At 38.0% G+C, this 21,852-nt stretch overlaps 2 protein-coding genes across 14 annotated transcripts in view; one reads left to right on the top strand and one right to left on the bottom strand.

Annotated features, from left to right (window-relative positions):
- The window catches only part of LOC143200144 (leucine-rich repeat flightless-interacting protein 2), a 46,051-nt gene that overhangs the window by 23,233 nt on the left and 966 nt on the right, over window positions 1-21,852 (bottom strand). For 3 of the 11 annotated variants that reach the window (XM_076410536.1, XM_076410537.1, XM_076410529.1), the window contains exons 1-2: window positions 4,148-4,496; window positions 2,359-2,442 (exon numbers count right to left, since the gene is read on the bottom strand). In XM_076410536.1, the coding sequence (XP_076266651.1) occupies window positions 2,359-2,439 (81 nt within the window). In that variant the 5' untranslated portion in view covers window positions 2,440-2,442; window positions 4,148-4,496. The other 8 variants (XM_076410538.1, XM_076410530.1, XM_076410533.1 and 5 more) reach the window with 7 other exon arrangements.
- On the top strand, window positions 3,580-15,593 carry Vps15 (Vacuolar protein sorting 15). 3 transcript variants are annotated; one of them, XM_076410518.1, is made up of 20 exons: window positions 3,580-3,770; window positions 4,619-4,727; window positions 4,782-5,060; window positions 5,115-5,278; window positions 5,333-5,501; window positions 5,552-5,705; window positions 5,756-5,932; window positions 5,995-6,243; window positions 8,326-8,761; window positions 8,813-8,958; window positions 9,098-9,366; window positions 9,421-9,610; window positions 9,691-10,135; window positions 10,192-10,267; window positions 11,661-11,834; window positions 11,895-12,074; window positions 12,132-12,253; window positions 12,314-12,496; window positions 12,556-12,725; window positions 14,984-15,593. In XM_076410518.1, exons 2-20 carry the CDS (start codon window positions 4,636-4,638, stop codon window positions 15,380-15,382), a joined length of 4,074 nt encoding a protein of 1,357 aa, XP_076266633.1. In that variant the 5' UTR covers window positions 3,580-3,770; window positions 4,619-4,635; the 3' UTR covers window positions 15,383-15,593. The 3 variants fall into 3 exon arrangements, with proteins under 3 accessions (XP_076266633.1, XP_076266634.1, XP_076266632.1); XM_076410519.1 differs by lacking the exon at window positions 3,580-3,770 and adding an exon at window positions 4,484-4,566; XM_076410517.1 differs by lacking the exon at window positions 3,580-3,770 and having other exon boundaries at window positions 4,524-4,727.

Raw genomic sequence — 21,852 nt, 5'->3', positions numbered from 1 at the left:
ACCCGGGGGAAGACAGATCGCGAATAATGACGAATAATTCTCGTCCGGGCACACACACAGCTACGGAAGCCACTGGATCACCGCGTCAGCTTGTCGGAAGCTTGTTTTTTTCCTCCCGACCGCGTTAAGGTAAAAATAGACCCCCTCTAGAGCGAGTAAGACTAAATAAAGCGGCCATCGTGCTCCGATGGGGGGGAAAAATCGAATCATCCAGCCGGAGATGGTTTACGTAGCTGGCCCGCTTGGACAAATGGGTAGCCAACAAAATTCTGGCTTAAAAATAGCTCTGTCTCTACGGTAATAGGAAAACCTAGGCTGTTCTCTTCAACAGATCGATCTGGAGAGATTTTCTTGTTGTTATTCTCGATACGGCCCATGAGAAACGTCATGGTCAAACTTGATCAACAAGGAGACTTGATCAAAACGTTACAAATAACCGAACATTGAAAGAAAAGTAGTTAAACAAAGAGTAGTGTGATCAAAACTGCAACAAAAGCATTACTTCTTCCAGTTATCACTTATTTTAATCGATGTCAAATGATTTAGCTGATACACGATTTTATTTCTATAATAAAATGCCTGAGAATTAGAAGACTTGTTAACTTGTGACAACACTTTAAGAAAATAATAAAATATAAAATTCTGATGAAAACGATAATCTTTAGGATGTTACCATAATGACAATCTGACGGTGTTAAATCCGGAATGTATGGTGAATGCTTCGGATTTTTCGGATAAATCAAACTATAATAGTTTTGCTGTGCCACAATATATATAGCTGCAATTATTTTAACGAAACATCAAGAAATTTGAAAATTATAATATGGAAAAAGTGCCAGAATTTTTCACCTATCGGATCAAGATAAAACTTTCAAAATATATGTATCTTGGTGCGAAAGAAACGAAAATCCATGTTAAATTTCTTTAAGATTTATAACGTTTAAGATATATGACATAAACAGAAATTCACTCATTTTTCTAAAATACAATTTTCATTATATAACTACCAAAACAAAGGTTGTGTAAATATTAATATACCACCATTCGATTCGGCGTAAAATCCTCTATAAACCCTGTAATTTTCATTATCCTGCAATTATTGGAACGGAAAGTACAGTAAAAAATATGAAAATTGCCAAAAATCGCAAATTTTCACGACTATATATATGAAAAACGTGCCAGAATTTTTCACCTATCGGATCAAGATAAAACTTTCAAAATATATGTATTTTGGTGCGAAAGAAACGAAAATCCATGTTAAATTTCTTTAAGTTTTCTAATGTTTAAGATATATGACATAAACAGAAATTCACTCATTTTTCGAAAATACAATTTTCATTATATAACTACTCAAAGGTTGTGTAAATATTAATATACCACCATTCGATTCGGCGTAAAATCGTCTATAAACCTTGTAATTTTGATTATCCTGCAATTATTGGAACGGAAAATACAGTAAAAAATATGAAAATTGCCAAGAATCGCAAATTTTCACCTATCGGATCAAGACAAAACTTTCAAAATATATGTATTTTGGGGCGAAAGAAACGAAAATCCATGTTAAATTTCTTTAAGTTTTCTAATGTTTAAGATATATGACATAAACAGAAATTCCCTTATTATCCGAAAACAAAATTGTCATTGTATAACCACCAAACCAAAGGTTGTGTAAAAATTAATATACAGGCGTAAAATCCTCTATAAAGCCTATAATTTTCATTAACTTGCGATTATTTCAATACAAATTACAGTAAAAAAATAAAAATTTTAAAAAATGAATTTCTTAATATAAAATTATAACATAAAAATTATCCGGCTATTATGATTAGTGTAACTAACAAAAAAACGTAATATATTTCCCCAATCTGACAATCTCCTAAACTCAATCGCCTAAATCGAACAAATGACTAATACCAACGATATCCCGAGATCTATCGCGATAGCCGTCTAATAACGCAAATCGCCAAAAAACAAACAAACGAAGAACGCGACGTGACGCACCCACGCACCCTGACTCGGCTTCGATGTGAAGACCGAATTCTTCGGCGGACGCTCCACGGCTGATGTTTTCAAATTCTCAGACGTCTATTTTCGAAGATGGAAATAGCCGCTGCACTAAATCACCTCCCGGCGTATATTTCTGGAGACACACGGATTGTAAAATACCCGCTCCGGAGACACGGATATGTCTGGTAATTGTTTTTCGGTATTTTTAACCGGGGACCCGGTCAAAGATCGCGCTCGATGCAATTATAGGTGCGGAATCCCGACGGGACCGTCGTATCATGCGTTATTCGTCCACCCGTCGGATCCAGATCAACCCCAACCCCCAACCAAAAGCGAATCCAAAGCACTCACCTCCTTGGCTATCTGATCCAGGGCCTGGTCTTCCGCTGACGATTTGGCAGCCACGCGCCGCCTCCCCCCACCACCGTCCATGGCCTGCAACAACGACAAACAATGCATTGGGGACGTCACAAAGGTAGCCGGATAAGCGATAGCGAAACAAAACATTTTTTTGACAACCAGTATTAAAAAACTTCAAAATAAATTACAAATTCGTTATTGACACAACACCTCCTTAATCATATACGACCGAACATACAAAAAGACCCAACCGCACACTCAAAACGATATTTCATTTAAATTATCCCTGCAAGGCTTACTACGAACACATCACAAAAACAACAGAAAAATTCTAATTTCTCATAATCAACTTTATATAAAGAACAAGGAGTTAAAAAAACTTTAAATTTTCATAAATAAACTATGAACTTCTTGATGACTCAAGCCTGAGTTAATCATATGCAACCAAACATACAGAAAGGGCCTAAGCGCACACTCCCATAAAACTACATTTCATTTAAATTCTACTTACCAACCTTTTCAAACACACTTACAACATACAAACAATTGATAAATTAGTTCTCATAATTAACTGTATAAAGAAGTAAATATTAACCTAACAAGGCATTAAAAAGGACGCTCTTTTTAACTAATATTATTCCGTATATACGAAATAGACACAGCCTACCGCTCATTTTTCACATCTAGATGAAATTGAAGCCGGAATAAGAAAAACTAACGGTTAAAATTTGAAATTCAGATGCGCGGACGACAAAAGAATTAAAAATTCAGGCCTGAATGCGTGTTAGGTCATTCTAAAATTTTAATTAGATCTAAAATTGTCCGTCGCAAATTAACAAATAATCTACTTACTAGCCAACAACACAGTGTGATATCGATTCTTGACCGAGCATAGGAAACTTATCTCGAGTCATGCGGTTTCCGCCTCATTTAAAACCGTAAAATAAATGTGCGATATGACCGCACAATTTCAGATTAGAGAAATCTAATATTTTCCTTTACCCTTAATATCACATAAGTAGGGTTAAGTTTATGTAAAAAAATCCGTATACTTGCATCTGTCACTTTGACGCGTTTTCTATTGAAATACAATTTTAACGACGGGAAATCCATAAGTTATTTAAAATATCCAACATACAATGACAACACAAAAATAACAATGCAATCAAACGTCAGATGTTTCCCTAACTAACGCGCTAAATACGCCAATATAAACGTTATCGCGCCATTCCCGTGTTTATTTTAAAGAAGGAAAAAATCCCAACGAGCGCAACGTAAAAATAAAAGCTCTGTGGGAGGTTTTAAGAGTAAACTTACAAAACCCAACCCTGATTCTGTGCGAGAATATAGGATTTTCGTGTCACGGTTCGTAAAATATAAACACACGCTCTATTCAAGATCAGGTAACTAAAAACAACCATAGACTTATTTCCATATTTTCCAAGGTAACTGCGATAAAAATAATCTTAATAGTAATTACCTATAAATTAGTAAATATATCGTGGTAGGCTTATGTAAATACTACTAATTAGGAACGCATATTCGATAAAAAAGCACCAATTGTAAAATAATCTACTGCATCCATGTTAATATTGTGAATATACGAAATTTCGTTTTACGAAATATGTTTAAATATCATCGACTATAAATAAACATCGTCTCACACAAAAACAAAGTTAATTTCTCTTATAAACAAATAATTTCGATGATATTTACAGGTGTCTACCAAAGACCTCTTTCAAAACTTGGCCATTTGCCAATAAACCACCTTAATACTTACTCAGATTTACAAAGGCTCATTTAAGGCTATTTTGCATACGGTGTAATATGTCTCAAACATTTTCGCAAAGAATGATTCAACAAAATCGATGGACACCTTTTTTCTTAGGAAGGGTGTTAACTATTTGATGGTGGTATTATAAGATTGTTAAGCGGGTTACGTGATTTAATGGCACTGCACTGGACACTTTGTCGACTAATAAATTATTTAAATAAGAACTTTACGTTGGTTTTTCTCAATAAAACCATTATTTATACGGATAAATGTACACATGTGTAGCTCAATGACGACATTTCTTTTTCGGATCGCGAACGAGCTACCAACCTAAAACCGAGCCGATGAGAAAGTCACTAGAATATGTCACCATCTTGAATACAATCTTGTAAGAAGAAGAGTGGCATGTGTCATGATCAGCTGTGGTTGATGTTTACAAAATAAAAACAATAGAATATACATAAGTATTTGTTTTAGTTATTTAAGAACACAAAATGGGAAATCAGCTGGTGGGTGTTGCACCATCGCAGATATTTTCCGTGGAATGGTATCTTAAGGACCATCCGGAAGTCAAATTCGAAGCTAGGTAAATGTAACTTATACATTTGTTTCCTAGTTTATGCTTAGTATTTTTCTCTAGTTTGGGCAGTACGAGGTTTTTAAAAGTAGCAAGGGCAGAGTCTCAAGAGGGCCCTGTTGTGATAAAGGTATTCGCTATCCATGATCCTTCTTTGCCCCTGCAGAGATACAAGGATCATTTGGAGGATATCAGAAAAAAATTATCAACTGCAGTAAACTGTACCCCTTATCAAAAGTTTATTTTGACAGAGAGAGCAGGTTTAATCATGCGAGAATACGTGAAATATAGTTTATATGACAGGATTAGCACTAGGCCTTTTTTAACTGATATTGAAAAAAAGTAAGTTTGTTTTTTCTTCCCAGCCAATTCTCCATAAATGCAAGTGATATTTAGGTGGATCACATTTCAAATTTTATATGCATTGCATCAATGCCACAAAGTTGGTGTATGCCATGGTGATATTAAGCTGGAAAACATCACAGTAACTTCATGGAACTGGGTAATGTTGGTTGATTTTGCTTCATTTAAACCCACCATCTTACCGATTGATAACCCAGGTAATAGCAAATTTTCATTACATTGTAAAGTTACTGATTGGTTGATTGCTTCAGGGGATTATTCATATTTTTTTGATACATCAAGAAGAAGGACCTGCTATATTGCCCCTGAAAGATTCTCATATCTAACCAATGTCACTGTAAATGAGAGTAGTGCCATTATATCAGAGAATACATGTGATTCTGGAACTTTAACAACGGCAATGGATATTTTCTCAGCAGGGTATTTAAGTAAAAATTGTCACAGTTGTTTTTTGATAAATAAAGTTACAGGTGTGCTTTACTGGAACTATGGAATGAGTTACATTTTCCCTTTGATTATTCTCAATTGCTAGCATATCGGGCTGGTAAATACTCTCCCCAAAAACATTTGGATAAATTAAATGATCCAGGACTAAGAGATTTGATATCAAGCATGATTCAGAAGGTATACATTAGTATCATTATTATCATGGCTTAACGTGATTCATATTGTAGAACCCACAGAAAAGACTATCAGCAGAAGACTATTTAGATCAGCACAGGGGAGGCTTATTTCCAGAATATTTCTATTCCTTCCTGCAGTCATACATGCTGATATTCTCAGCGAGCCCCATCATGTCACCGGATGAGAAGATCGCCAGACTTAAGGGAGATATTGGCAACATATTTAAAGTACTGTTGTTTTTTTTTTGGTAAGAAAGAGTGTGATAAAATCTATTGCTTTGCTCTGCTAGTTCCTGGGTCCAGTGAGGAGGTCCTCTGTGGAAGAGTCCAATGATCAAGAAGGAGATGAGAAAAAAGACTGTGAGAAGTACCAGCAGAGGGGAGAGTGTGAGGGTTTGGTACTGATAATTTCCCTGGTGAGCTCCTGTATCAGAGGGCTTCATGAGTGTTCCTCAAAATTGTACAGTCTGGAGATACTGCTGGAGCTGGCTCAACATGCTAGTGACGAAACTATTTTAGATCGTATTTTGCCGTATATCGTGAGTTGTTATATATCTTATATTAGATATGCTTAATACATTCTTAATTTACAAATTAATTTATTACTACTGTTCTGTTGTACTTGCATTAATACAGAACCAAGGCGAGTACAGAATTAATACATCAGTATCAAATTAAAATAAAACTAAACTACTTAAGCTAACGTTAAGAATACACTTATACGTTAAACAAGTTCATGTAGTTTGTTTCGCTTCAATCTTCTGATATCCTGCGCGTTGTCCAGTAGTTGTATTGCTTCCACGTTAGTATGATTTAGTAATCTTCTTTCGTGTTTGAAGGCGAAATTTTGGATAACTTCGCAGATCCATTTAATTTCCTGGTCATTGTGCAGTTCCTCGTTAGTTATGTAGCGATAAGCATTAATCGTAGAACTTTGTTTTGGGTGCGTTTGGAGCTATTAAGCTGTGTTTTCCAGTCTGTAGTTCATTTGTAGATCTTGTTGACCGCTACTTATACTTTTTCTACAGCCTTAGACAGAGATAGATCTTTTGTCGTAATAGCTGTGTCGTGGGCAAATCTTCCAACTACCGTATCTTTTGTTGTTGGGATATCAGCAGTATAGAACAGAAACAGGAGTGGTCCTAAGGCACTACCCTGTGACACTCCATCCGATTATCAGAAGTCAATTAAAAAGTCCCCCAGCCTGACAAATAGATGGCGCTACTAGAATTCAATCCATATGTTTTTTAGTTAGCCCTAACCCTCAAAAGATGCGTGTATAAATTTTGACATCTGTCGGATCATTAGTTTGTGAATTATAGCATTTTGAGTGAAGCAACTTTTGTTATTGTGAAAAAAAAAATGGATAAAAAGGAATTTCGCGTGTTGATAAATTATTGCTTTTTGAAGGGAAAAAATACAGTTGAAGCAAACACTTGGATTGATTCCGAGTTTCTGGACACTGCCCCAATAAAATCAACCATTAACGATTAGTATGCTAAGTTTAGACGTGGTGAAATGAGCTCCGAAGACGGTGAACGCAGTGAACGCCAATCAGCGTAATAAACCCGAGTTTTTGCGTCGATATGTGACAATGGATGAAACATGACTCCTTTATTTAATTCCGAAGTCCAATCGACAGTCATCCGAGTGGACTGCACACGATGAACCCGCTCCAAAGCATGGGAAAACGCAACAGTCGGCTGGCAAGGTTATGGTGTCTGTATTTTGGGATGCGCATGGAATAATTTTCATCGACTACCTTGTAAAAGGAAGGACCATCAACAGCGACTAATACATAACGTTATTGGACCGTTTGAAGGACGAAATCGCCGAAAAACGGCCGCATTTGAAGAAAAAGAAAATGCTGCTTCACCAAGACAATGCACAAATGATAGCACAAATCCATGAATTGGGCTTCGAATTGCTTCCTCATCCACCGTATTCTCCAGATCTGGCCCTCAGCGACTATTTCCTGTTCTCAGATCTCAAAAGAATTCCCGCTGATAAGAAATGTTCGTCGAATGAAGAGATGATCGCTGAAACTGAGGCCTATTTTGAAGCAAAGGACAAATCATACAACAAAAATGGTATCGAAACGTTGGAGGGTCGCTATAATCAGTATATCACCCTTGAAGGGAATTATGTTGAATAAAAAAACTAATTTTTTCAAAAAAATGTGTTTTACTATGGTAGGCCGGGGACTTTTCAATTGAACTGTTAGTTCCAACAGTTTTTGGCTTAACTGCTGATTAGTTGCTTTTAACTCATTGTATTCATTCATGTATACAATTGGGTCCATTTTTTGATATTCGTAATGTATTTTTACAAGAGTTCTTGTTTTCACTGTCCGATTATTACAACGGCGATACTTGGAACGTTCTTTGTTTCGCGGCACTTATTCACTTCATTTTAGGTTTATCGCCGTAACCCATACCTAGGAACTCTTTGAGACTAATAGTTGACCATAATAAAATACAGATGTATTTTTTGTAATATTTATAGAGAGGAAAAGGTTTGTGTTTCGAGAAGAAAAAAACAGGTCTTGACTCTATGAGGGTTGCGACCGAGCTACCAATATTTAAGTGATATAAATAAAAATCGAGATATTTTATTAACAGATGTATTTGTCGCACGATAACAACTCCAGAGTTAAAATATCCGCTGTGAACACCATCACCAAATGCTTAGACCTGGTTCAGAAACTGCCCAGGTCGGATGCCAATATCTTCCCGGAGTACATCCTCCCGGAACTACTACACCTGGTGTCGGATCCCAACGCCTGTGTTCGTGCTGCTTACGCCAAGAACATCAACCACCTTGCGTCCATAGCTTTACGATATTTGGATCAGACGCAGAACATATGGTATGGGGAGGACAACACGGAACAACCGGACGACGAGCACACCTTCAACTACGAGTTGGAGCTGCACGTCCTGCACCAGATGGTGCAGGAAGTAGTCAGTTCGCTTTTGGCCGACACGAACAACATCGTGAAGCAAGCTCTCATTAATAGCGGTATTCATAAACTGTGTGTATTTTTCGGCAAGGCAAAAGGTACCAACCCCGTAAATTCCTCCGCTGACTCATTGAAACTCTTTTTTTTAGCGAACGATATCATTTTATCGCACATGATCACCTTTCTCAACGACAAGGAGGTCCAGCTACGGAAATCCTTCTTCGACAATATCGTAGGCGTCGTGTCTTACATCGGATGGCACTGTTCCGGTATCATCACACCTCTGTTGCTACAGGTATTTTTTGTTACAAATCACTTATGGCCTAGGAACAAGAGACAAACTTTAGTTACCTCGCTGGTCTTTACTACGATACTAGGAATTGGCTTTTATATCGACCCTTCCCGATGTGCTCTCTCAACCCATCTCCTTTCAGGGACTGACGGACAGCTCCGAGTTCGTGACACGAAAGGCCATCATCGCCATGACCGACCTCACCGAATACGACCTGGTCAGCACGCCCTCCTTGTGCGAGCTGGTCGTAGAGTGCTCCTACTTCCTCGTGCACCCCAACCTGTGGATCCGGGAGGCGGTTTGCGGGTTCATATCGAAGGCGGCCGAGAAACTGACGATACTCGACGTCCAGTGCAAGGTGATGCCCCATATCCAGTGTTATCTGAAGTACAAGCTGCTTCAGATCGAGAAGTAATGTAGCGTCGACGTCTTCCCACGTTGGGTATTTACGGACTTGTTTTTTAGACCCGAACTGTTGTTAGAGGCGCTCGTTGTTCCCATCCCACGAAGCGTATACGATAACATCATCAATTACTCCGATATCAATCAGCTGTTGGAGGTGCTGAAGGAGAAGAAAACTATCAGGGACTGTTTGAATGTCGGCCGGATGCCCAACTATGACTTCTACCGGGATATGAGTTCGAATATGAAGAACGTAAGTGCGCTTATAGAGGAAGCCTTTCACCTATTTCCCCCCTTAACACCGTTTCATCGTCGTTTCAACGGTTTCCGCAGATGTTCAAGAGGCTCGAGGCCAACGATATGACCCAGGACACCGAGGAACATCTCCTGAAAATGGCCAACCACCTGAGGAAGATCAACAAGCATAAGGTCAATTCGGACAACACGCCGAGGCACAACGATGGCCGGACCGACCTCAGCACCGTGAATTCGCAGCTGCGCAGGCGCGAGTTCCAATTCATCGATCCACACAAGAACGAGTACCTGAGAGGTCTTCACCGGACCAACACCCTCACCTCCATCGACACCAACGTCAACTCGGATTGGAATTACAGCTCCGAGGTGCTGACTCGCCAGTCGGAATCGACCAACAGCGGAGCCCCGTCTTCCAGGTCGACGAACAGCAGACCGTCGTCTCCGCCTCCCGAGCCTCATGCGACACAGTTCATAAGTACTACCACGGACGCCTCCAGTTTACACGAGAAGAGCTACATACAGTGTTAGTTTTTTTCTATGTTTTTATGAAGATTATTTCTGTATCGTATGTTTTCACAGATCGCAGATCAAACTGCTACGTCGATCTCACTAAGCTGAAGAATATTCAACAAGATCACTATTTCGAGGCTCTAAGGTACATAGTGTTTTTTATATCAAAATAAATAACTACTTGATATACAGTTGGTGAAATATGGTCTATCCGCATTGCCGCATTTTCCTTTATTTTAGCTTCGCTTTATAACAACATTCCAATATAAGTAAAATAATGAAACAAAAGTGGTATAAAATATCATTTATTTTAACATTGCAGTATATCTAATGCATATATTTTCGAACAATTTGAACTAAAGTTAATTAGACAGTCACAATAGTTTGTAGTGAGAGTTATTTTATTATATTTACGTTGAACTCTTCTAAACCACCTATGATAACGCCTGGAGGCTTAATCCACCTAATTCATAATTGTACATCCAAGTAATGTATTTTATTGTTATTGCCTTTTTATGTTTAGTTCTTGTTTCCTTCATTGCTGTTTTTTTCTTTTTCTTTGATAAAACATTTTTCTTGATAAAATTCGATTCAATCATTGCATTCTCCTTAATGAATTTGTCATATCTGCAAAACAGTTAGTATTCATTCTCTCGTACATTTTAACCAAATGCTCATATATATTCTGAACAATTCCACACATACCTATGCACATAGATCTTTCACACACTATAATACGATTTTCTACAGTTATCCTGTATTAATTATGTACTCACCTTTAGTTGTTTCCACTCTCATCACCCTATCTTGGTATTGTCATCATTGAATCATAATCCCACATCCAGAAAATTTCATTCACTCACATTCTGAGTCAGTATTCAAGTCAATAACTAAGCTGTTAACTTCTAATCTAACACTAATTCACGATTCCACCGTTTGTCAATTTCTTCTTCTGTGTGTCTGATGGAATTCATCCAAATTAAAGGGTGTTATTGTAGAAAATCCTTTCCACATATTCAAACAGTTCTTGCCTGTATATCTTTCTCGACCTACCTGCATATCTACTGGAGTAATTTTTTGCTAGATCCCATGACAATTCGATTTGATTGAATATGCAATGATATTAAACCAAGTGACAATTTGAAATACTTTACTCTTTATTATAGTAACTTCAAAAATTAATGTTTTACAAGCCATTCATTAATTACAGCTTTTGTCGACTACTTGTTGAGATATTTTTGTTGGATTCCCGTTTCTACCATGAAGAACAATGTATCTGCAATGAATTATTAGATAATAGTATGATTTACAAAATCTAATGAAATTTTTTCGGACTTTTACTTTTTTCCATTAACCCTTGTCTTTTTACACTCTTTTTATTAGCATCTTGCCAAGGATGGTTCCATTTTTAAACATCAATGTTAATCTATGACCATATTTTTTGTTGGCAAACATAATTACGTTAATAGCGATCGCTGGTTGGATAAACGTTACTTGGGAGAAACGTCAAAGACCACATAATACCTGATTTGTTGTAGAAATAAAGAATGGGCCGAGCAGTTGGCGTGGAAACCTCAACTGCCGCCTCCCGGATGGCATCCGAGGGGAGTACTGGTGGCTCATTTGCACGAGCACAAGGAGGCCGTGAACAAACTGTGCAGGTTCCCGGATCTGCCGCTTTTTGCCAGTTGTTCCAGCGACGGTACAGTGAGGTTCGTGCTTTAACCATATCTTACTCTCAAACTCCCTATTACCCACGCGTGAAACTTCAGGTTATGGGACTCGTCCCGATTCGAAGGCAGAAACATCGCCCATCGTTCCAGGCAGATGTTCCGGTTACCGAATAGTCCGGGCATCACCAGCATCGCAGTGTGCGACGGTGGTCAGTCTCTGGCAGCGGCTTCGCAGAGTGGCTGGTTGGGTATACTGAGAGTGGATCCTGCTAGTAGCAAGTAACGCGTTAGAATTGTCTTTTGCGGTAAATGTACGTGTTTTATTGTTATTTTCAGGATGAGCATAATCCAATCGCGGCAATTGGATCCCAATGACGAAGGATTCGCTGTTGAGTTACAGTGTCTGGACCCGGGTACTCACAGCGTTATAATTTACGCCACTCTGTACGGAGATCTAGGTAAACCCGGTCATAAAACTCATAAAAGAACCAGTTTCTCATGGTCAATTTGTTTTTTAGTGGCTTGGGACTTGCGTCAACCGGGAGATGCGTGGCGGTTACAGAACGGTCTCCGGCAGGGAGTGATCACGACTTTCTGCATCGACGCTCATCAAAGTTGGTTGGCGGTGGGCACCAGCGATGGGGCTCACACGGCCTGGGACCTCAGGTTCAGACTGCCCATCACTAAAATCAACCACTCTAGTACGGGAATCGTGCAATTCCTCGATACAAAGAAAATACTCGTTGGTTATGTGTTGCAGGTGGTCAAGGGGTCAGAATCAGGAAGGTCATACCGCATCCCACCGAACACTCGTGGCTGATATCCAGCGTGCAAGGTAACAACGAAATTTCCATGTGGAACCTAGGCAGCGGTTTTAGACAGAAAGTCCTGTGGGGCAGCATTATACCACCACTTTCGAAGCATCACCACGTAAGCAGATATTTCTTCCACATACGAATTAGAATTAACAATTTAATAACGTAGAATTGTATGGTTTACGTTACTAATTCAGTACCGCCACCGTCATACGTGATCAGGTTCCTAAATTTGCTTCAGGCTCGACGAACTGTTATTTTTATCGTTCTTTGTTTTCACTGTTTACGCCTGAGTGTGAAGGTCAAGTCCAGTACCATTCGCATAACATTTAACTTCGTCGCTAAAACGTAAAGAGTAACAGGTCAATTGAAAAGTCCCCGACCTACCATAGTAAAACACATTTTTTTGGAAAAATTAGTTTTTTTATTCAACATAATTCCCTTCCGTGATACACTGATTATAGCGACCCTCCAACTTTTCGATACCTTTTTTGTAGTACGATTTGTCCTTTGCTTCAAAATAGGCCTCAGTTTCGGGGATCGCCTCTTCATTCGGCGAAGATTTCTTCCCAGCGAAGATTTCTTCCCAGCGAAGATTCTTTTGAGATATGAGAACAGGAAATAGTCGCTGGGGGCCAGATCTGAAGAATACGGAGGATGAGGAGGCAATTCGAAGCCCTTTTCGTGGATTTTTGACACGGTGCATTGTCTTGGTGAAGCAGTACTTTCTTTTTCTTCAAATGCGGCCGTTTTTCGGCGATTTAGTCCTTCAGGCGGTCCAATAACGCTACGTAATAGTCGCTGGTGATGGTACTTCCTTTTTCAAGGTAGTCAATGAAAATGATTCCATGTGCATCCCAAAATACAGAAGCCATAACCTTGCCAGCTGACTGTTGCGTTTTCTCACGCTTTGGAGCGGGTTCATCGTGTACAGTACATTCGGATGACTGTCGATTGGACTTTGCTCAAACACTGCTCCGAATTATCAACTCGTCGTTGTTTTTGGTCAAAAGTGAGCTCGCGCGGCACCCACTTTGCATAGAGTTTTCTTATACCCAAATATTCGTGAATGATATGATGTACACGTTCAGTTGATATCTTGAGAGTGTCTGCTATTTCATTCATTTTCAATTTATGGTCATTCAAAATCATTTTGTGGATTTTTTAAATGTTTTCGTCGGTAACAACCTCTTTTGGTCGTCCACTGCGTTCACCGTCTTCGGTGCTCATTTCACCACATCTAAACTTAGCATACCAATCCTTGATGGTTGATTTTCCTGGGGCAGTGTCCGGAAACTCGACATCAAGCCAAGTTTTTTCTTTAACTGTATTTTTTCCTTCAAAAAACAATATTTTATCAATCCATTTTTTTCACAGCAACAAAAGTTGCTTCCGAGGGCTGTAAAATGTATACACGCCTCTTTTGAGGGTTAGGGCTAACTAAAAAACATATGAATTTAATTCTAGTAGCGCCACCTATGTGTCAGGCCAGGGGCTTTTCAATTAACCTGTCAGCATGAAAAGCAGTGAAAAATGTTCCATTTTTGCTCTTTGCAATTATATTGATCTTCCTAATCCATTAAAACGAACTACAGTTAATTATTCCTCAATACACTATCTCGTTCAGGATACTAAATTTCAATTTATTGTATTAAAAAAGGCAAGTATTTGTTGATATAAAATATTACTAAGGTGTATTCTTTTGTTAATAATTTGGTATCAAATCACGAGGTTACTTCAATCACTAATAATTTAAAGTACTTGCCAAGCTTTCTCAGGTAATTTTAATAAATTCGGTATTATTTGTCCCTGGTGTTGAACTGCCTCCAGTCATTTGGAAGAATTTTGGAAACCCTTAATAGAAAACTATGTGTGTACTCACTTGTTCTTTTTACAGATTCCTATTTTACTAGCGTAGATAGATTGATTTCTGCTGATGTTAAACTTATATCAATTATAGAGAGTTGTCATAATGAAAGACGCTTTAAATTACAAGTAGGTGCTGAATATTTGTTAAACAATGATCTTCCACGTTTGACTTTACGATTTGGTTGCCTCTCTAAAATGCAAACTACACACCTCTTAGGCCTTATATTTAAATGCTTGAGCTTCTTCCGATGCGAGAGCAGGATGCGTTGGGAAATAATGCATCGAATCAAAATTCTAAGAAACGCTACTGCTACAGAAAATATTTAAACATTCTAGGAAACGCTATCGAATATATCTGATTAAATGATCAAAATCCCAGTATTTCTTCAATCGAATAAACAGAAATCTGTTAAAACTTTGTTTTACACGTACCTCCTTCTATATTATCTACATTTTCTGACTTATCGTCTCGATAACTAACCTGAAACTTTTCTTATCCCCAAGGACTCACAACAAGTCAGTCACAGCGTCTGCGCCATGCTGGCCGGTTGCATCGACCGCGCCCCCTTCCTCCTCTCGGGCGGCACGGACCAGAGGATCCGTTTCTGGAACCTGGAGAGCCCCTCGGAGAGTTACCTGGCTATTCCCGCGGCCAGCGACCCGCCGGGCGTCTGTTCCACGCTGACCTACACGGGTCGCGTCATCGACGGCACCTACGTCATCCACGAGGAGCTCACCAAGAAGGTGCGCGAGGGCGACAAGAAGGAGGAGCTCCCCCGCGCCGGACCGGAGCCTCCCGCGGCCGGGCATCGGGACTGCGTCTCGGACATCACGCTGTGCAAGGCCAGCCAGTGTTTCCTGGTGACGGCGTCGAGAGACGGCGTCATCAAGGTGTGGAAGTAGGGGTGGTAATTCGAATGTATCTTTTTTATTTATAATTTATACGTTTATATACGGTAGTTTTAGTAGATAATTGGCTTACTATATGTGATATTATACGTTAATTGATCAGTATAAGATTTTTTCATTTCAGTTACCGTATGGTAACACTAACTGTAGTAGATCGAAGTATTGAATCATTTAAATAAATTGAAGTCTGATAAATCACTGAAAATTACCTTTTATTGACCCTACCATTTTCCAAGAGAGTAAATTTTAGTTAATATTAATGGCCAGGAAATAAATAGTACATAATATAGGATAAATACCAATAATGCCTTGATAATACGCTAATAGCCACCTTGTTATTCCAATTTGCCTTATAAGATTAACATATATAAAGCATTTGTTTAGATGGTACTTATTAAGTAATCTGACTTATAACTATTAATATTTAAGAACTATTAGATGTAACTTCTGAGAGAGTTTAGAAATGGTACATTGCAGTTAAAGAAAAAATAACACAATATATTTTAACTGAACAAACTGAAAAATAAGTATGAATTGAAAGAAATAGGAAATAAATAATAGTGTGTATAATAATATAAATCACAGAAGTTAGGATAAATATCAAGAATGCGTTGGTAATATGCTAATGGCCCATTTGTTATTCCAACTTGCCTCATAAGATTAACATTCGTAAAACCTTTGTTTGGATGGTACTTATTAACCAATTCAGCTCGTATAAATAATGGATTAGAACATCACATCCATAGACAAACTCGTCTTGTTAAGATGAAGTTTCGAATTGTGCTGTTGTTGGTAATCTTGCTCCTAACTCTTACTAGTTCAACACCCATATTCTTCGACCTGTTCAAGAAGAAATGGAAGAATGAAGGTAATAGGAGATGGCAGGTCAGTCGGAGTGGTTCCAGAAGTGGCGGCAGCACTGATGATTCTGCCAGATATCTGAGAATTTGTAAGGCACATGCGAAAGCGTATCCATTTGGTAAATCGTTCGTTAAATTAAATTGTCCCGTCAAAAAGTGGACTTAGTCATTGTATGTTTCTTACTGAAATTGTATCATTCTTACCGAAAAGTGTGTGGGGTAGGAGGAACTGTACCTGGCTGAATCAGAACTACCAGCAGAACCACGACAAGGTCGGACAATGTTTCACTATTATAAATATTCTTGAAGGCATCATTAAGGTGTGAGAAAATATAACAGTAGTTCAAACGTTTTTGTGTATTGTACTAGTATTAAACGAAAATATTAAATTAGCTAACTAAAGATCTATGGATATAAATACTGTTTTCTTAAATTTGTTCATATCTTGTCCTACTAAACAATATTTATACAAGAATAAATACTACTGCGGTTAATTACTAAATTATTTAAGTGGATATCCTTCTTAAAAAGGTAACAAACTCTAACACAAGCCTAATAGTATCTCTAAAAAATCTAGAAATGATGTGAACACAATCTACAAATATGCTTTTGCAAAAATAGCCTGCTTTGGAGGTTTTAAAAAGTACCGGGGCTCTAGATAAATAGCCTAACTTAACAAATAAGTACCTCCTGGGTTTTCTATGATTGATTAACATGATTTTTTTGGTATTACTTTACTATAACTGATATTATACCAAATTCCTTGATTTCTTATGAATAATGAATGATCCCTAAGACATAAAATGAAAAAGGTAATAAATCTCAGCCGCCTCTGTTTAATTTTCAATAGTAATTGTCGTCGTTCATAATAATACCGTATATTTTAAAGCGTAATAAGGAATATAGGATAAAAATCTAGAAATGTTTACGATATGCTAATGATCCCTTAGTCATCTCAATTTACCTGACAAGATTAAAATTACTAGAGCTTTTGTTTAGGTGGTACGGCTTAACATATTCAGGTGCTATAAATACTGAGTTCCAACGGCCATATGAATAGATAAAGTCTATTCGTAGTGACTGTCTGGTGTTGGCGTTACTAGAACCTAGTTAAAATGAAGTTTTTCGTTGTCGTTTTGCTGGTGATGCTGCTGATAGTTATCGCAAGTTCGACTCCTATATTCTTCGACTTATTTAAGCAAAAATGGAAGTACGGAGGTGGCGGAAGCAGGCAGAGAAGTCGCGGTGGCGGACGAGCTAGTGGTGGCAGCGATGATTCTGGTAGATATAAGCAAATTTGTAAAACACACGCCAAGGGGTACAACCCGTATGGGAACCTGCATTGTCCTTTCTAGAAACAGACTTAGTGACTATATTTTATTAGTGTGTATGTGTTCTATATTGTTGTTTGTGGTTAAGACGACCTTGACATAATGTAACTCCGATTCGGAGAAATAAATATTGGTGTTATTTTGTTTGTATTCTGCGTTTTGCAATTATATATTTCTAATAATCGCACCATGGGATAATTCTCACCCAGTCGGCTGGTCGCGTTACTTTCATGGTGTGATTCATGAGATATTTTACCCAACATCAGACTGCGCTTTCTTGATAATGATGCACACTAACCAGTAACAGTGATGAAACGATGACTTCTCGGAGATCGGTCGTGAGAGACGTGGTCTCCGCCATATCTCGCGTCCTCGCCCCACTTTGTCATGTCAACAAGGAGCATTCGTTCTATTTCGTACTGATAAGTACGAACTCGGTCTCAGACGGCCGTGAAAACTATAAACGAATTATCGAGACTCCGAAAAAGAGGGCGTCAGACATCGTCCTTTGCTTAGGGCTATAGGGTGGGGCATCATTTGTAATAAACTAGTTTTAAAGGATTTATTTTCAATTTGAGATTTTTTAGTGAATAATCAATACAATGTATTTTGTTCAAAGTAATGTCCGGTGGTAGCCGATACTTTTTCTCATCTTTCAATCGATTTAGGGATTCCATCTCGTAAGAACGATGTATCTCTCGATCTCTGTCCACGGATCGACCCATTATTTGGTATGTACATGAGAAGTGAAGAGCTCCTCAGAGTACTCACATGTCGGAACAAGTAGTGATCAGAAGGAGCAAGGTCTGGAGAATACGTCGGGTGTAGTGGCACTTCACATTTTAATGTCGCCCGATGCGATTTAATACACAGTAACACCATCTGTTGTAAATATTTTAAAATTAATTTATCGGTTTTAATAACTCCCTTTGCATTCAAAAGTAATGATCCACCCTGTATTTGGACAGTTTTACTTTTGGATAATAGTAGGAAATGTTGAAAAATTAGCTAAAATGTAGCTTTGCATCTGAAGTTTCATGTGTTTATTGATTTTAAAAGGATATGTTGGGAAACAGTCATCGAACCAGAACCAGTGATGTACAAACAAGAATGACTTACTTAGGCAACATATACGACACAGTCATCTTAGAATCTCACGAATATCCAACAGCCTCAAAGAACCTCGAAATACATCTTGATAAAATATTAATGTCGCTGAAGACATGGCGCATTAGAGCAAGTGAAACAAAATCTAGCCATGCGTCGAAGAATACGACCGCCGGTGAACATCAATAATAATTGTTAACTTCCCTTAGCTGAAGATGTTAAATATCTTTGTACGCATCTAGGCTGACGCTTGATCTGGAAGAAGCACATACTTTTAAAACGAAAACAACGAAATAGTCGCTTGGAGTCAAATCTGGAGAATACGGTGGATGAGGAAGCAATTCGGAGCCCAATTAACCGATTTTTAACACGGTGGATGGTCTTGATGAAGCAGCAGTTCAAACGATCCAATAACGCTATGTAATAATCGCTGTTGATGGTCCTTCCATTTTCAAGGTAGTCAATGAAAATTATTCCATGCGCATCCCAAAATACAGACGCCATAACCTTGCCAGCCGACTGTTGGGTTTTCCCACGCTTTGGAGCGAGTTTATCGTGTGCAGTCCACTCGGAAGACTGTCGATTGGACTTCGGAGTGAAATGATGGAGCCATGTTTCATCCATTGTCACATATCGACGTAAAAACGCTTGATCATCTTCAAACACTGATCCGAATCATCAACTCGTCGTTGTTTTGGTCAAAAGTGAGTTCGCGCGGCACCCACTTTGCACAGAGCTTTCTCATACCCATTCGCGAATGATATGATGTACACGTTCAGTTAATATCTTCAAGGTGTCTGCTATTTCATTTTCGTTGGTAACAACCTCTCTCGGGCGTCCACTGCGTTCACCGTCTTCGGTGTTCATTCAATCCTTAATGGTTAATTTTCCCGGGGCAGTGTCCGGAAACTCGGCATCAAGCCAAGTTTTTGCTTCAACTGTATTTTTTCAACACGCGAAATTCCTTTTTTCAATTTTTTTCACAATAACAAAAGTTGCTTCACAAAATGCTATAATTCACAAACCAATGATCCGACAGCTGTCAAATTTATACACACATACATCTTTTGAGGGTTAAGTCTAATTAAAAACATATGGATTTAATTCTAGTAGCGCCATCTATGTGTCAGGCCGGGGACTTTTCAATTGACCTATTACAAAGGTTCCAAAACAAAATGTTATGTCTCCGTACTATGTCTCTAATGAAGTGATACAACACGACATTGTTTTAGAATGAGTATAATTGAAAATATTTATGTAAAGTACTTTAAAAGAATGTTAGTGCACATCAAGGTGCTCAGCAATCAGCTAAATGTGTGACATATAGTGAAGTGTGTAATAATAAACAATGATGCAGAAAAAATCAACAATACGCTGCAAAATTCGAGTTTCAACAACCAAGAGAATCTTGATGAAGCAAGTAAGAATATTTAAAAAAAAAATTGAGGTGTAGTTCAGATAACATTATCAAAAATCAACGAACAGATAGCCCACCTTATAAAATTCAGCTGATTCACCGAGTCTAATAAATATTCCCGTATATATCAACAAAATTATCCATTCAGCGACGGACAAGACGTAAGATACCAAAACAGCAGCTATATTTTAATCTAAACTCGTTGTTCATGTTAATGCGTGAGTGGTTTGGGTTTTTGGTCGACCCAGGGGAATACAAGATTAAGCAGTGAAAACCAAGATGTACCTACGGTCGAGAATATTGCTTGAAAACAAAGAACGATGATGCGTCACTATTCTAACTAGGAAGTCACCCATCACTCATCATCGTGACATTGGCATAGATGAATATTAACATGCCTTTCGATTAATTTGCGATCAAATCGCACGTAGACTTGTTTGATTAATTACTTTGGCCGAATCTTCGGGTTTTCTTTATTTTACGTCCTCCATAATTTCATATCATCATTGACTAAAATCATTATATTTGACCATCTTGAAGAGTACTCATTGATTGAAGAGTACTCATCTTCAAATTTTTGTAAATTGATGTATTTACTTATATTATAAAACAAATACTATAGGAATATCACGATAACATGCAATTAGTGATATTGTTCTTATAATCGAAAAATATTTAGTAGAAAAAATTCCGGAGCCTTACCGCAACGACCTCTACCGGATCCAGTTGTGAATCTAAACCATTCTCGAATCCACGTAAACACACACAAAACTTTAAGCAAACTCGATACAATGGTTTCAGGGGAGTTCAAACACAAGGATAGAAGAACGCAAGAAGAATTTGTATGATTGTTAGGAATAACACAAGAAGCTCTTTCTAATTGCTTGAAGAACATGAGAATAATCTAAAAACTTAAATATATTGTGCCATATGAATTGAAACAAAGTGACATTGAAAGGCGTCTAGTTATACTGCTTCAGCGGCAAAATTAGAAATGTTTTTTGCATCGTATTATTACTGGTGGTGAAAAGTGAATCTATTAACTATAATGGCATACTATAAGCTGCTAAAACCTAATGAAAACATTAAATCAATCGAAGCGTTAGAGTTTATCTTCAACATAACAAGGCTCCACGAAGAAACAAAACCGTGGAATGTATAGGCTAAAACTATTAGTTCAATAAGCAATGATTAGATGACACTTCAAACTCATAATATCGTCGTTATGGTAACCGTTGGAACTGTCAACAGTCCCAAAACAAAACCGTTAAACACCGAGAAAAAAAGCAACAATAAGAGCCGATTAGCATCGTTAAATCTTCAAAAATAAACGCTCAGTATACTGCGACACAGAAAGATTAAGATCCATAACGAGGAAGTGTGTTTTGTGTTCAAGGTCGCGTAAGTGATTCCGCGCGTTTCTTGTCAGTAAAAACAAAAACAAAACCGTCGCCAACTAACAAAACATTCAATACGCGTATGCAAATAGTTGAACTTTGTTTGCACATCGAAAAAGTGCATCGTTACTACCGTGAACCGCGAAACTTAACCTTCAAATTACATAACGGATATTTTAAGAGGCTTAAATTATGCATAAATTATTATAATACACTGAAAAATCAGATATCTTAAAAGAAAAATGCGTAATTCTGTCAAAAAGTGGAAGTTAAAAAAAAATTGACAATCCCTTTGTCACCTGTCATTATAGTTTGCATAGAGTGCTCGATTTTGTTTCACCAACGTGATTTT

The sequence above is a fragment of the Rhynchophorus ferrugineus genome, unplaced genomic scaffold, assembly GCF_030347505.1.
Source record: "Rhynchophorus ferrugineus isolate W39M unplaced genomic scaffold, kcgeb_rfMv2 rfM7, whole genome shotgun sequence".
NCBI lineage: Eukaryota > Metazoa > Arthropoda > Insecta > Coleoptera > Curculionidae > Rhynchophorus > Rhynchophorus ferrugineus.
The sequence above is the reverse complement of the archived record's forward strand: the minus strand, read 5'-3'. Positions and strand labels throughout refer to the sequence as shown.